We start from the raw sequence: 17,201 nt of genomic DNA, 5'->3' as shown, positions 1-17,201 counted from the left end.
TCCATCCCCCTTTCTAGTCAACCTGTGCACGGCCCTACCTGCATGCAGTGGCCAATGTCCCACAATGCTGCTGTGATTACTGGCCACATTGTACCACTGCATGCCTGGTTTTGCCTGCACGTGGCTGCCTTACCGGTTGGCTCTACCCTGAATATCTGGATGTGATATCAAACTATACACGTAATTTTAGCCATATAAAGTACCGTATTTTTTTGCCCTATAGGACGCACCGGCGTATAAGACGCACCCAATTTATAGGTGCAAAATCTAAAAAAAATAAAGATTTTGAACCCAATAGTGGTCTTCAACCTGCGGACCTCCAGATGTTGCAAAACTACAACTCCCAGCATGCCCGGACAGCCGTTGGCTGTCCGGGCATGCTGGGAGTTGTAGTTTTGCAACATCTGGAGGTCCGCAGATTGAAGACCACTGCATAGGAGGTAATACTCACGTGTCCCCGCCGCTCCGGACCCGTCACCGCCGCCCTGGATGTCGCTCCATCGCTGTCGCCGTGTCCCCGTCGCTCCGGAACGTCTCTGCTGCTGGCCCGGTATCCTCGCTCTCCGTCGCTGCCATCACGTCGTTACGCACGCCGACGCACGTACGTGACGACGTGATGACGAGGAAGGAGAGCGCCGGCCATACAGGTCCCTCCCGGTGTCCTGTAAGCACTAACCCAGCTATTCAGTCAGGCTGTTCGGGACCGCCGCGGTGAAATCACGGTGGTCCCGAACAGCCCGACTGAACAGCCGGGTTAGTGTCACTTTCCCTACAGATGCGGCGGTCAGCTTTGTATTAGCCGCGGGTCCCAGGCGTTGATGGCCACAGCGACCGCCGCGATAGGGGTGTATTCGCCGTATAAGACGCACCGACTTTTCCCCCCCAGTTTTGGGGAAGAAAAAGTGCGTCTTATACGGCGAAAAATACGGTATACACATGCAGCAAGAAGATTGGATGTTCCTATAGGTGTCATATTCAGTAATAAAATAGTACATGCTAAATCGTACAGGAGCAATGATTTTTATTCGCAAAACTAAACCGCGGGGACGACAGTTCAGAATCCCAGGCCTCCTTTGAATTAAGGATAAGCGGTGCCGCAATTTTTCAGAACTAAGCAGCGGGCCAATAAGGAGCGGTGATTTACAGCCCTCGCTGCAGTAAGGCAAACAGACAGAAATGACATTTACCCACAATATACGCAGTTTGCATCGGGCAATGACAAGTAGAAAAATACATAGTGGGATTTCTATCTGCTAAGGGCGAGAATTATAACTCAATTAGCTTGAATCAATGTGGGGACCACTGTATAAATTACCCCGGAGATCATCCTGCACTATTTTATACTGTCTACAAATAATAGTATCTCTTATTTAACATTGAGCCTGTACAGAAGATGTATACTTGTAACACGCTGGCGGCTCTCTCCAGGACGCAGAAGAGCACAGAGAGCATTAAACAAGTGCGCAAGAAGTCGACAGCTCTGACAAGCAAGATGGGGGGGGGGGGGGAGAAAATTCTGCTCTTTTTAACCCCTTTCACACTAGTAAAAAAAAAAAGAAAAAACAAACGAGCAAAGCAATATATTGCAAGGACCTTCCAAGTGCACAGCCATGACCGGAGTGTATTAATAGAGCAACCGGTATTAAAAGGACTGTCACCGTGTACAGGATTGATCAGTCCAGTAAACGCAATGAACATTGCCAATGGCAGTAAATCTATTACAAGCGACTCGAGCCTTGCTTGAAATATGTCACCTAGTAACACCTACCATGCTGCCGCCGCCACCGCCGCTGACTTCGCCCCCTCCATGTTTCCCATGCACAAATCCCATTCATTGCATTTTATCCGTTTCATTCTGTTAATGGCTTTAGAGAAATGGAAGTATGATTTATACGGCCTGTAAGTCACAGAGATGGAGATGATAATGCATTGTGTCCCTGCGCTGCACAGGACCATACTTTATCCACAGACAATGAGCAGGGAAATGCTGACAAAGCACAACAAAGGTTTGGGAGGGCAGTGGTTTCAAGGCTTAGAGTGGATGTCCACCTTTTAACACTATGTTGTATTTACTGTAGGTCCTACATCCTGTGTCGAAGAATCATTTTTTAATAAATCTTTCTTGCAGTCGGAGCTCCATTTACCTGGTACAGAGCTGCAAATCATCCGTATAACTGTAGAGAGGCATCATAAAATTCCGGCTGCCTGCACTAGGGGGGGCTCAGGAGCTTCACCAATGGGAATTTTCTTTGCCTGCTTTTGCTGACAACCATATAATCTATCGTAGAAGTGCATTACTATTCTCTAATACTAAGGAAACACAGTATAGCGCCAAAAAGATTAAATGTACTCCATAAGGCAGTGTTTAACCAGTGTGCCTCCAGCTGTTGCAAAACTACAACTCCCAGCATGCCCGGTCAGGCACCAGTTTTTTGGGTTCAACAGCCATTTTATGGCCCACATCCCTTTGAAACATCACACTCCATTCTCCTTAGCTCAGAGAGCAGAGAGTGATTTAGTGTGCAGTGTGTGATTGTCCCTGATTGGGTGAGGCACGCACACACCTCTCTCATCTATATTCACTGCTTCTCTAACCATGTCGCCTGCTTAGCTCTCTCAAGGAAGCTCCTCCCGCAGCTCACAAAGGAAACAGGTGCAGGGGATGACTGTTTATTTAATGTAGTTTTTTCGCAGCTCTTGGCTGGATTTTCAAAAGGCTTTTTTTGGAGCCTATGGGGGTCCTATTCTGAAAAAAGCCAGATGGGATGCCTCATTGAGTCATGGTGAGTATATATATATATATATATATATATATATATATATATATATATATATAACCAAAGAATAAGTTGGCCAGCATTAGTGATTCCAAACTATTATATGGACCTGGCTGTAAGCCAGGTCCATATAATAGTTTGGAATCACTAGTGCTGGCCAACTTATTCTTTGGTTGTATTACACATACGGGGGAGTGGCTACCTCCATGTTGGCTCTTGCACCCCACCCACCTCTATCAGGTGTATATAAGGTGCCTTGGATGTTTCAGATCCTGCAATGCCTGCTGAGCTGTTCACACAGAGGCATATTCATAGTGTAGGGTCCGTCCCAAAATGAGGTCACCTTACCGTGGTGGGACGGTCCAAGCTATTTGGCCACCAAATTTGCAAGCTAAGTACCTCAATGTTTCATAATTTCACGTTTGTTGCACTACAGCTGTATAGCTTTTCATGTTCTATCTATATACTCAAGTTTCATCTATATACTCATGTTTTATCTATATATTTGTGCCAGCAGTGTGCTGCTGTATTCTCCTGTTGCTATATTGTATTTAAGTTTTTATTTTTACCACTTTTTGCTGGATCTCTCCTTTAAAGTGCAACTATCATGATGTTTGGGCCTTATAAGAGAACAAATGTATGTTAAATGTGCTTAGACTATTAGACAGCTTAGACAGCATTACCTTTATCTACTTTATTGCAAGTTTTGTACACAGCCAGCAACAGCCAGAAAGGCATGGCCAGGTGTTTGCTATGCCCCGAGCCGCCACACCTATCTCCTTTACTGCAGTGCTGGGACCGCTGCGTGATTGACACACAGGTCCCAGCGCATGCGCCCTGATTGCTCCTGGTAACACCGGTGATTTAACAGAGCGAGCACTCGCTCCCGATGCTGGCCAGCTCTCTGCGGTGTGTAACGCATTCACTCTCTGCCTCTAGTGACCGCAGCAACCAGTGGAGAGGGAGCTCAATGAACTCGCCGGCAGCACGTAAAAGCGATTTAGGGCACATGCGCAGCAAACAGCAGTCCCAGTGCTGTAGGAAAGGAGATAGGCGTGGTAGCTCGGGGCATAGCGAACCCCTATTATGCAAAAATAATAATAAATAATAATAAAAACAATTTATAATAATAATATCTTTCCATACATAGGTTATGTCTGCTATGCCCACACAAGTAAACAGAACTGAGCTACAACAGCAGACACAACTACCTACTGAGAACGAGAGGGAGCAAGTGCTAGTCACAATAATCACGAGGGAGACCACAACATCGACAACATCCTTCAGCTATTGGTTATGGTGGAGGTGGATGGGCGTGATTTCTCCTGCATACCAAAATCACAAAGGACACCTGACATTTTTTTAATTATTGCATTGTGCTTTTTATGGAGTTAAAACATTTTTCCAATAGGTGTTTATTTAAAAAAAAAAAAGTGTTAAACTTCTCTTCTGTAGGAATGTTATCACCCACCATGCTGCTTGTTGGATCCCATTCAGACTGATGTACAGCAAAATAGCTGCCAGCTCCTCTCTCCCCTCACCTGAACAATCCAGCAGATTTGGTAACATAGTTCATAAGGTTGAAAAAATTAGTCCCTACTGAGTTGATCCAGAGGAAGGAAAAAACCCTCATACTAGAGGTAAAAATTCCTTTCAGACTCCAAATATGGCATCAGAATAAATCCCTGAATCAACGTTCTGTCCCTATAAATCTAGTATACATAACTTGTAATGTTATTACTCTCCAAAAATGCATCCAGACCCCTTTTAAATTCTTGTACAGAGTTCCCCATGACCACCTCCTCCGGGAGAGAATTCCACAGTCTCACTGCTCTTACAGTAAAGAACCCCCGTCTGTGCTGTTGTAGAAATCTTCTTTCCTCTAGACGTAGAGGATGCCCCCTTGTTATAGAAACAGTCCTGGGTATAAATCGATCATTGGAGAGATCTCTGTACGGTCCCCTGATATATTTATACATAGTTATTAGGTCTCCCCTAAGCCTTCTTTTTTCTAAACTAAATAACCCTAATTCTGATAATCTTTCTGGGTACTGTAGTCCTCCCATTCCCTGTATTACCCTGGTTGCCCGTCTTTGAACCCTCTCCAGCTCCACTATAGGGATCGACCGATTATCGGTATGGCCGATATTATCGGCCGATAATCACGATTTTGGGCATTATCGTTATCGGCAATTACCTTGCCGATAAGCCGATAATGCACCGCCCCACCGCACCGCGAACGCGCCCCCCCCCCCGACCCACCGCACCGCGTCGCACCCCCCCACCATATAGTTGGGCGGTATAAAGGTATGGATTTTTGCTCATACCGCTATACCGGTCGGGCCCCTGCCCCACCCTCCAAGTCAATAAAAAAAATTAAACTTACCCGTAATGGGGGTGGTCCGGGCCATCCATCCTTCCTTCCTGTAGTGTCCGGCGGCATTCCGGGTGGAGGGTGAACCGGTCGGGGCTGTCCTTCTCCGGGGGTCATCTTCTCCACTCCGGGCAGGCTCCGGCCTAGTACGCTGCATAGACGCCGCTACGCCGTGACATCAGGTGCGTCGCTGCGCACGGGCGTCACTGCGCAGCGGCGTCTATGCAGCATACTAGGCCGGAGCCTGCCCGGAGTGAAGAAGATGACCCCCGGAGAAGAAGGACAGTCCGGACCGGTTCACCCTCCACTCGAAATGCCGCCGGACACTACAGGAAGGAAGGAAGGATGGCCCGGACCATCCTGACAGGTAGGGGGAGAGAAGCGGGTGGTGGCGGCGGCCTATGGCACCGCAAAAGCCACTGCAGTGCATTGATTTAAAGCGCCCGCTTTAAATCAATGATCTGCAGCGGTGTCGAGGGGGGATATATAGCCGATAACTTATACCGGAATATTGGTATAAGTTATCGGCCCTAACCTCCACCGATTATCGGTATCAGCCCTAAAATACGATATCGGTCGATCCCTACTCCACTATATCTTTCTTGTACACTGGTGCCCAGTACTGTACACAGTATTCTATGTGTGGTCTGACTAGTGATTTGTACAGCGGTAGAATTATTTCCTTGTCGTGGGCATCTATTCCCCTATTGATGCACCCCATGATTTTATTTGCCTTGGCAGCAGCATCCTGACACTGGTCACTACGGCTACATTTACTATTAACTAAGACTTCTAAGTCCTTTTCCTCGTCAGTCGTCCCAAGTGTTCTCCCATTTAATACATAATCCAAGCCCGGATTTTTCCTCCCCATGTGCATTACCTTACATTTATCAGTGTTGAACCTCATCTGCCACTTCCCTTCCCAAACCTCCAACCTATCCAGATCCATCTGTAACAGTGCAATGTCCTCTATTGTATTCACCGCTTTACAGTTGTTTAGTATCCTCTGAAAAGATTGTTACTTTACTATTCAACCCCTCTACAAGGTCATTAATGAATATATTAAATAGAATAGGACCCAAGACTGACCCCTGTGGTCCCCATTAGTAATAGTCACCCAATCAGAATAAGTACCATTAATAACCATCCTCTGTTTCCTATCACTGAGCCAGTTACATACACACATTCTCCCCCAGCTCCATCCTTCTCATTTTATGCACCAACCATTTATGAGGCACCATATCAAATGCTTTGGAAAAATCCAGATATAAGAGATCCAGTGATTCCCCCTGGTCCAGTCTGGAGCTCACCTCCTCATAAAAGCTGATCAGGTTAGTTTGACAGGACCGATCCCTCATAAAGCCATGCTGATATGGGGTCATACATTTATTTTTTATCAATATACTCCAAAATAGCATTAATGATATTAAGTTGACCTTTGACCTGGCCATCAATCTGCTTAGAAGATTTTTCAGGAGAGGGGAGGGAGGACCTGGAGACTTGCCAGTATTCCTGTCAGACAAAATTGTTGCCTGCCAAACAAGCATTTGGCCATCATCTAATGCTTAGAGATTGAAATAAAATAAAAATAAAAATTTGAAGAAAAAAAAAAACTGTATTTATGTAATTGTTTTTTTTTTCTGATGATCCTTTCCGTCAAATATTTTGTAGTGAATATATAAGTTGTAATACTCCATTTGTACAATGTAATTTGTGCTGTAAACTCCCCTAATAGATAATAATTACACCGCTCCCAGATTTATGGCGCTCACCGTCCTCATTTAATCATTGTACTTTTTAGTTCGGTCACCACAACAAACTTTATTTCACAGCTGATGGCGCAGACATCGAGACTTACTGCAGGTCCTTGAACCGCTGTACTGTGACATTAATCTGAAAGCAGAAAAGTAGTTTTCAAGGTTCGGTTCATTGTATTGTTACCTCTACATATCAAGTTTTTACCAACCTTCAGCAAAATATGTGTTTCCGACGCTTAGTATCAAGTTCTTGAAGTATGAAAAAGAAATAAATAAATGAAACTTTGTGTTTCCCATTCGGAATGTTCAGCTCTGATCTGGACAGAAAAACCACATTTCCTTTTATGAAATCCTATACCGTTTAAAAGGAAATGTATCATCACTATATATTATAGAAATACCGTATATACTCCAGTATAAGCCGAGTTTTTCAGCACGATTTTTCATGCTGAAAACGCCCCCCTCGGCTTATACTCAAGTGAACAAAAAAAATGTTTCTGGCTTTAGCTGTGAGGAGATGGTCCCGGACGTCCATCTCCGCCTGTCAATCCCTTCTCAGTGGTCTTCAACCTGCGGACCTCCAGATGTTGCAAAACTACAACTCCCAGCACTGGGAGTTGTAGTTTTGAAACATCTGGAGGTCCGCAGGTTGAAGACCACTGCGGCCTTCGTCATCATGCAGACCCCCCTTTTGTTTTCTACTCACCTCCCCTCGGTGGGAAGGAAGGGTGAGCTGGTCCGGGCCATCTATGATGCAGGGACCGTCCGGTGGAGAGGGTGTTAGTCCTTCCAGGCTGTCCATCTTCACCAGGAGGCCCTCTTCTCCGCTCCGGGCACGGCCCTGGACTAGTGATGTTGCCTTGATGACGACGCGCAGGGATGTCCGTGCGCAGCAGACGCAGCGTCAAGGCAGCGTCAATAGTCCGGGGCCGGCCCGAAGAAGAGGGCCTCCCGGTGAAGATGGACAGCCCGGAACGACTAACCCTCCCCACCGGACGGTCCCTGCAGCATAGATGGCCCGGACCAGCTCACCCTTCCTTCCCACCGAGGGGAGGTGAGTAGAAAACAAAAGGGGGGTCTGGATGATGACGAAGGCAGCAGTTGTCTTCAACCTGCAGACCTACAGATGTTTCAAAACTACAACTCCCAGCAGACCCAGACAGCTGATGGCTGTCCAGGCATGCTGGAAGTTGTAGTTTTGCAACATCTGGAGGTCTGCAGGTTGAAGACCACTGAGAAGGGATTGACAGGCAGTGATGATGAAGGGGGGGATGATGACGGGGGTGATGATGACAGGCGGTGATGATGACGGGGGTCTGGATGATGAGAGAGGGGATGATGACATGGGGGGGGGGGGTGATGTATTTCCCACCCTAGGCTTATAGTCGAGTCAATAACTTTTCCTGGGTTTTTGGGGTGAAATTAGGAGCCTCAGCTTATATTCGGGTCGGCTTATACTCGAGTATATATGGTAAGCTTCGTCTCATGACCCTACTTGAACATTTAATTTTTAACATAAGTAGCAACTAAAAAAACAAATCAAAATATTGTAGTTTTACATGGATATACTGACAAACTTGGGAGTGGAGTTTTAGTATTCCCTCGATCTTCACACTTTATCCCACTACTACAAAAGAGATACCAGGACGCTACTACTAGAGAGGCCCTGGATAGCTGGTGGTTGGCCAAGCTCCAGAAATACAGACAGAAGGGGCACGCCGATTCTGGAGACGGTAGTAGCGTAGCAGAGCTGAATGGACCTGGGTACGGCCAGGTGAGAGCAAGTTGGATTAGGATTCTGAGACAAAGTAAAGAGTACGAGTCAGGCAAAGAAGGGTCAAACAGAGGCAGGAAATCAGACACCTTTGCTCCGCGAGACCCGTTCACACTGCGGAATTTCAGCGGCGGACATTTCCGCCACTGAAAGTGTTCCGCACAAAGAAAGAACATGTTCATTCTTTGTGCGGAATCCGCAAGCGGACCATAGCCGTCAATGGTGCCTGCCTGTTTGGGGCCTTTTGCTTGTTAGCGAGACTATTTGAAGGGTCCCAGAATACGACTGCACAGGGTGTGGAGCGCACACAGCATGCTTGTGGGAACTCTCATTTTTACTAAGGGTGCGTTACCACCTGTCGTATATGCAGCGTATTTCACGATGCACAAAATTTGTGGCAGCAGCGGAAATACACTGTGTATTCCTTGCTCACTATACACACACAGCGCTTTTCGGGGGCAGCCCTATGCGTAGAGTGAGTTTTAGAGCTGAGGCCATGTGCCGGCGTAACTGTGATGCGCGGCTCCGGCTCCGCCTCCGCATATCTGCAAATTTTTGCACAAATGACAATTTGCACAAGATTTATTTCATTTTTTTCTTCCACACCCCTTGAGTTATTTTATCAATTTTTTTTAGAATAAAGTAAAATTTGCTTAGTCTTTTGAAGCGGTAAATGATTTATGAACAGCAACAATTTTAATTGTCGCAAATGTTTACACAATTTTCAGCCCAGACCACACTTTGAAACTTAGACCCAAGCTGCTCCGTTATTTATAAAGAACGTGCACCATTCTGGTGAATTTGGCTCAGGTACACAATGTACGATTGGTAAAATAATCACAACAAAATCACTTCAAGTACACAAACAGTGATACAGGTCTTGCACCTCTTTATCAATGATTATGGCATTATCATTGCAAGACCTCGAAACACGTCTGATACGGCAATAAAGAACATTTTTGAAATAACTGAGACTCACCAAATCTTGATTTCATCCACGGTTGGCGCTGAACATCCCGGGAACCTTTTTTCCAGACCCTGCAAACTTGCTTCATCGAGTGTGCTGCCACACATCTCGAGCAACCCGGACGGCTGCACCGCAAACAGGATGCCAACACAACCTTGCAAGGTGAGATCACTACCTATATCCACCTAGTTCAAACATACTGCCCAATAGGAAGCTCTGTTTTTGTATTTTTGAATACAGCCCCACAGCATGCTGGTTAGGAAACACGGGTCTATAGAGCACATTAGATAGATTTGTCAGACAGCCAGGGAGTGAAGCGTGCTGCTGTGCACTTCACCCGGTTATAACTCGCAATGGCAGTGGACAATGTTTGGACAACATGCCACAAATTTATGTAAATGACAGTAAAAGGCTTTGACCGTGCCCCTGAATGAGCCTTGCTATCAATGCTGTACGCATCAAGTGTCACATACCAGAAAGTCTCCCACCAAACATGTCTTTCTGTAGGCTTCTGCAGGCTTAGCACTGTCTGACTCTTCTCACACTAGGAGCCACTTCTTGGCATCACGTGCAGACCTAAGTTAAAGGGGTACTCCGCTGCTCAGCATTTGGAACAAACTGTTCCGAATGCTGGAACCGGGAGCTCCTTTTGCCATAGCCCCACCAAAGTAAAAGATGAAATGATAGCCGGCACTCACCAATCTTCTTATATTCTTCTCTATTATACTCACATATAAGGTGGGTAGGGAACAGACGTGGGGGGGTTACATAGGCAACAAAGCTCCGTTTCGTGCAGCAGGTGCACTTCGTCCGGCCCACCCCCCGCCCCCTCAATGCAAGTCTATGGGAGGGGGCGTCACGCCCCCTCCCATAGACTTGCATTGAGGGGGTGGGGCTATGACACCAGGAGTTCCCAGCTCCAGCATTCGTAACAGTTTGTTCCAACTGCTGAGCAGCGGCGTACCCCTTTAACCTAATAATGATGATCGGCCTCCAGCACCGGGGCTGAACCAATATTCTGGACTAGCTAGGAAGGGAATGACAAACCCTACTACCAACCTGTCACTCCATAAACAGGACTTACCAAAGTCTGCAGCAAACCTATGTCTTGCTAAGGATAGTCCGCTAACCTCATTTCACACATCTAAGCTTTCCTTGGATGAGATGTGAACTTCCTTTAGTCTTACAGACCTAAATATATCTATACCTGTCTCACAATAGTTACTTGGCACATATTATCCTTATAATTTCTGATATTATTCTGCCAAATCAACACTTTGGAATATCCTTTAAAGGGGTACTCTGGTGGAAAACATTTTAGTTTTTTTTGTTTTTTTTAAATCAACTGGTGCCAGAAAGTTATACAGATTTGTAAATTACTTCCATTAAAAAATCTTAATCCTTCCAGTACTGATTAGCTGCTGAATACTACAGAGGACATTTTTTTCTTTTTGGAACATAGAGCTCTCTGCTGACATCATGACCACAGTGCTCTCTGCCGACATCTCTGTCCATTTTAGGAACTGTCCAGAGTAGGAGAAAATCGCCATAGAAAACATATGATGCTCTGGACAGTTCCTAAAATGGACAGAGATGTCAGCAGAGAGCTCTGTGTTTCAAAAAGAAAAAGAATTTCCTCTGTAGTATTCAGCAGCTAATAAGTATTGGGAGGATTAATTTTTTTTAATAGAAGTAATTTACAAATCTGTTTAACTTTCTGGCACCAGTTGATTTACAAAAAAAAAAAGAAAAAGTTTTCCACTGGAGTACCCCTTTAAGACCCATTTTCTTGCTTTGTAGTGCAGCTTATCTGCACCGGAGGAGCCATCTCAAGCCTTCTTAAAAGTTCAATTTACACACACATGCAGTATCCTGCGCATATTTTATGCACAGGATGTAAAGCTGCAGATTTGAAACTGCCATCAGTCAATTATTTAGTTTACCTTGAAATCTGCAGCTTCTAATCCTGCGCACCAAGTATGTGCAGGATACTGTACATGTGCACAGAATACTTGGAAGAACATGCCAATGCAGCTGTGCCACGCTCAACAAAGTTCTGTGCATGAGTTTCGTTCATCAGAAAGGGCTCATGCACGGAACTTTGCTGACCGTGGCATGGTTACCTCGGTAACTGTACCTCCCAGCACGGCTGTCAGATCCCACACTAGAGCTGAAGTTCTTACAAGCCTAAAAATTGTGACGTGCGCTTTCAATTTCTACTTTACTGCTAAACACTTATTTCTCCTCAGGTACAACTTATGATTGTCGCAATATTCATTCCAGTTTTAGGACTTGTTCACACGGGTGGATTTTATGGCGAGATCGCAAAATCCTGCGAAATCCCCCCCCCCCCCCATTCAAACTCACAGCAGGAAACACAGCTGTGATCTTGTAATAAAATCCACCCGTGTGAATGAGCCCTAAGGGTACGTTTACAAGGGCGGATTTACTGCGCAATTTCCGCAGTGTATTTGCTGGGGAAAATCCACAGCAGATTTTGTTACCATTGACATCAATGGGTCCGAAGGAATATCTGCAAATCTGCCTCTACTGCGTATTTTCTGCTGACCCATTGAAGTCAATGGTAGCAAAATCAGCTGCAGATTTTCTGCAGCAAATACGCTGTGGAAATTCTGCAGATAATACGCCCTTAGGGCACATTCACAAATGCATATTTTGACGCAGATTTTCCTACCCATTACCCCAATAGGAAGTCAGCAGCAGAAAAACTGCAGCAAAATATGCACGTGTGAACGAACCTTTAATTTGTATAATGTAAAAAAGTCCTCCAAACAGTTATAATTCTCACAGTTGTCAAGATCTCTGCTTGATATCAGTGAATGGAGATAATCTTTACACTTATAGGGTGAAGACGTGAGCCAACCTATTCACTAAAAAACTGTGATAAGTGTCCAGTCCAGACTATTCTCTATGGGCAAAAAACATCAGCAGGGACACATTTCAATCCTGTCCAGATAAGTTTGTTAAAATGTATCATCCTGGAGTCCAGACTGTTTAGTCTTAGGAATATTATGGGGGAGATTTATCACAACCTGAGCAGAGGAAAACGCTGCCGAGTTGCCCATAGCAACCAATCAGATCGCTTCTTTCATTTTTGTAAAGGCCTCTGATGAAGTAAAGAATCAATCTGATTGGTTGCTATGGGCAACTCGGCAGCATTTTCCTCTAGACAGGATTTTATAAAGCCATTGTCTGAACCAGTAGTCTCCTTCCTCTGTATTTCCAGCTGTTGTAATACGACTCCCAGCGTCCAGGGGTATGCCGGGAATGGTATTATTAACCCCTTAAGGACCAGGGTTTTTTTCCACAGTCATTTTTTCCTCCTTACCTTTAAAAAAAAAAAAAACTATCAAGTTTTGGACCTAAAAATCCATATGATGGCTTATTTTTTTTGTGCCACCAATTCTACTTTGAAGTGACATCAGTCATTTTATCCAAAAATCTACGACAAAACGAAAACAAAAAATCATTGTGCGACAAAATTGAAGAAAACAGCATTTTATAACTTTTGGGGGCTTCCGTTTCTATGTAGTACATTTTTCGATAAAAATTAAACCTTCTCTTTATTCTGTAGGTCCATACGGTTAAAATGATACCCTACTTATATAGGTTTGATTTTGTCGTACTTCTGGGAAAAAATCATAACTACATGGAGGAAAATGTATACGTTTAAATTTGTCCTCTTCTGACCCCTATAACTTTTATTTTTTGCGTACAGGCCGGTATGAGGGCTAATTTTTTGCTCCGTGATCTGAAGTTTTTATCGGTACCATTTTTGTATTGATCAGACTTTATGATATAAAAAGTGACCAAAAAGACACAATTTGGGACTTTGGAATTTTTTGGCGCGGACGCCATTGACCGCATGGTTTAATTAACGATATTTTTATAATTTGGACATTTCCGCACGCGGCGATACCACATGTTTATTTTTACAGGTTTTTTTTTTAAATGGGAAAAGGGGGGTAATTCAAACTTTTATTAGGGAAGGGGTTAAATGATCTTTATTCACTTTTTTTTTGCAGTGTTATAGCTCCCATAGAGGCTATAACACTGCACACACTGATCTTTTACATTGATCAATGGTTTCTCATAGGAAACCATTGATAAATGATTCTGCCACTTGACTGCTCATGCCTGGATCTCAGGCACTGAGCAGTCATTCGGCAATCGGACAACAGGAGGCAGGTAGGGACCCTCCTGCTATCCTACAGCTGTTCGGGATGCCGCGATTTTACCGCAGCAATCCCAAACAGCTCCCTGAGCTAACCGGCATTGGTTTACTTTCACGTTAGACGCGGCGTTCAACTAAAGGGTTAGTAGCGCGCGGCACCGCGATCAGTGCAACGCGCTATTAGCCACGGGTCCCGGCCGGGCGTGACCTGCTGTGGCCCCCGAGTTATAGAAAGGGAAAGGACCCAGGACATACCGGTACGCCCTTTTCTTCCTTAAGGGGTTAAAGAGGTACTCTGGTGGAAAACATTTTTTTTTTTTTTTTTAATCAACTGGTTCCAAAGAGTTGGACAGATTTGTAAATTACTTCTATATAAAAATATTAATCCTTCCAGTACTTACCAGCTGCTGTATACTACAGAGGAAGTTGTGTAGTTCTTTCTAGTCTAACCACAGTGCTCTCTGCTGACACCTCTGTCCATGTCAGGAACCGTCCAGAGTAGGAGCAAATCCCTATAGTAGGGATGTCACGATACCATTTTTATAAGACCGCGTAAGAGTACCGATACTTTAATTCTAGTACACGCCGATACCAATTACGAGTACTTTAATTTTAAAGGGAATCTGACACCAGGGTGACCCAGTTTCTGGTGCTGTTTACCGTATGATATGTGGGTCCTTGTTGTGTACAATGGAGGCGGCTGCTGTAGTATAAGCAAAGATTTCTCTCTTCTCCATTGGACAGAACAGGGAATTTGCATTGGCGGTGAGACCGATGACCGCATGGTGAGCAGCGGTAGAAACCGGGTCACCTGACCTATCTACCTATAAATTCAAGTTAGTGCAGGTGACTCTGCTGTAAGATTGTCTTTAATAGTAGGTAGTATCCCCTGGCAGACGTTCGTAGCAGCCCCCCCTGTAGACAGCGCCCTCTCTTGTAGAGAGCAGCCGCGCCCCCCCCCCCCTGTAGACAGCAGGCCCCCTGTAGACCGCATCCCCCACCTTTGTAGACAGCTCACCTACAGCTGTCCTGTCGGGTGCTGCCGCCCCGTTCTCCCGTTCGCATCATAGCGTCCTATGGAGGAGCATGTGACATATACGTCACTCTGCTTCCTCCGTAGCCTTACGCTGGGCGCAGTGGAGGAGGTGGAGTAACGTGTGTGTCACATGCTTCTCCATGGAACGCCATGATGCGGACGGGAGGACGGGGCAGCTCCCGTGAGGAGGACGAAAGAACAGGCAGCGGAGCGGCAGCAGGTATCGGATTTGGTATCGGGGACATTAAAAGAGTCCCCGATACCATGCAAATGGATAGTATCTGCCTCGATACCCCTAAAGCAAGCCTCTCCTGCTCTGGACAGTTCCTAACATGGACAGAGATATCAGCTGCTGTATGCTCCACAGGAAGTTGTGTAGTTCTTTCCAGTCTGACAACAGTGCTCTCTGCTGATAAGTACTGGAAGGATTAAGATTCTTTAATAGAAGTAATTTACAAATCTGTAACTTTCTGGCACCATTTGATAAAAAAATATAAAAAAAATATATAGTTTTTCACTGGAGTACCCCTTTAAAACCAAATGGAAAGAAACAGGTTGGAGGCCATCAATCTAGGATAGGAAAAAAATAAAATGCAATCCCAGTTTACAAAAATACACAATTTTAGTGTGAAAAAAGAAGACATTTACTGAAATAAATAAAGCTATTCCATAAAATGTATCAAAGTTATAGATGTTGGACAAAAAAAAAAACAAACAAAAAAAAAAAAAAAAAAACACAAACACGGCTGATTTTACCCCCCACCCAAAAACTGTTCCCTTCAGGTCTATAGGAAGTGGCATTCACTGTGATACTGCCGAGCTGCAATACCAGACACAGCCCTATAAGCAGAAGAGGCGCTGTTTTGGTAAGAAAGATGCCATATTTTTTTTTATCTTGTAACCCCTTCAACACTATCTGCAACTGTGGATTTGGGTCTCATCTTTGTTATGCAGTCTCTGCTGTGGGCTTGTTCCTCTTTCTCTTCCTTTTCCTCTTTTGCTCAGGAGCTGGTGTTGTGGGTTTTGGATCATTTTTCTTCTTTTTCTTCATGCAGCTTAAAGGGTTGGGACCCCCGACATGTTTCCTCTTCCTCCCTCTGCGTTCTGTGACTCGGGGGACCCCCTGCTCGTCTTTCAGATGCTCGATGTTGTGTTTCTGATGCTCGGGAAACATCTGGCTGGCCTGCATAGCCTGGACGTGGGCCACAGACTTGGGGGACGGCTTGTCGAGAACAATTGTGTTCTGAATTATGAACATCAGGGGGACTCCAGCTTTTTTTTTCACTTTGTTTGCAAGTTCTTGGTCCTGGAAAACAAGAAGTCAAAGTTGTTATATACAACAAAAAGTTACAAAATATAAAATTTTCCTGTAAACAGAAGGCGCCAAGATGCCCACTTCATTCAATACGATAACCCCTTCCCACTATAGGAAATATGGGGACATCCGGTCAACCAGTACATTCCCGCTACAGGACATACCCATACGTTCTACATCTTCCCTGTGCTGCCGGACACGGCGCTGAAGATTGGCGTTGGGACCTGGATATCAATCACGGCAGCGATTCTGAAGCAACTTCAAGGTTGCACTGGTCTTTGTATTAACCCTATAGATGCCGTAGTCAGTAATGACCACAACATCTATAGGATAGACAGGGGAGCCTTCTCTGTTCCCAATCAGCGACCCCGGAACAAGAACGTGTCCTAATGGCTGCCACGGAAACAGTTCATGGCCTCCTGCCTGCCGAGTACGGAAGCCTTACATTTAATGGTAAAATGAAAAGTGTCATTATAAAGTACAATTGGCTGTGCAAAAAATAAATACCGTATATCCCGGTGTATAAGACGACTTTTTAACCCTGAATTTTCTTCTGAAATGTCGGGGGTCGTCTTATACGCCGGGTATAAAGGTCCAGGATAGGAAAACTTCTGATTATCTGCCCAGGCCGGCTCCCTTGTGTGGCTGCAGGCGGGGGCCGGCCAGAGCAGCTAAAAAGTAATACTGTATACTAAAAACCAGGGTGCCTCCAGCTGTTGTGAAACTACAACTCCCAGCACGGCAAAGGCTGTCCTGGCATGCTGGGAGTTGTAATTTTACAACAGCTGGAGGCACCCTGGTTTTAAGTACCGGTATACAGTATTAGTTTTTAGCTGCTCTGGCCGGCCCCCGCCTGCAGCCACACACGGGAGCCGGCCCGGGCAGATAATCATAGGTATTCCTATGCCGGACATCCCTGTGTCCCGAAAAATCTTCGGGGGAACTGGCAACTTAATGTGGGGGGAACTATACTGCCTACCGAATGTGGGGGGAACTATACTGCCTA

At 45.2% G+C, this 17,201-nt stretch overlaps 1 protein-coding gene across 1 annotated transcript in view; it reads right to left on the bottom strand.

Moving 5' to 3' along the window:
• Window positions 1-15,593: 15,593 nt before the first annotated feature.
• The window catches only part of UTP23 (UTP23 small subunit processome component), a 10,230-nt gene continuing 8,622 nt past the window's right edge, over window positions 15,594-17,201 (bottom strand). Inside the window, exon 3 of the mRNA XM_056518637.1 lies at window positions 15,594-16,186. Coding sequence (XP_056374612.1) covers window positions 15,827-16,186 — 360 coding nt within the window. The 3' untranslated portion in view covers window positions 15,594-15,826. The remainder of the gene's footprint in view (window positions 16,187-17,201) is intronic.

The sequence above is a fragment of the Hyla sarda genome, chromosome 5 (genome assembly GCF_029499605.1).
Source record: "Hyla sarda isolate aHylSar1 chromosome 5, aHylSar1.hap1, whole genome shotgun sequence".
Taxonomy (NCBI): Eukaryota; Metazoa; Chordata; class Amphibia; order Anura; family Hylidae; genus Hyla; species Hyla sarda.
This window is presented reverse-complemented; position numbering and strand designations above follow the sequence as displayed.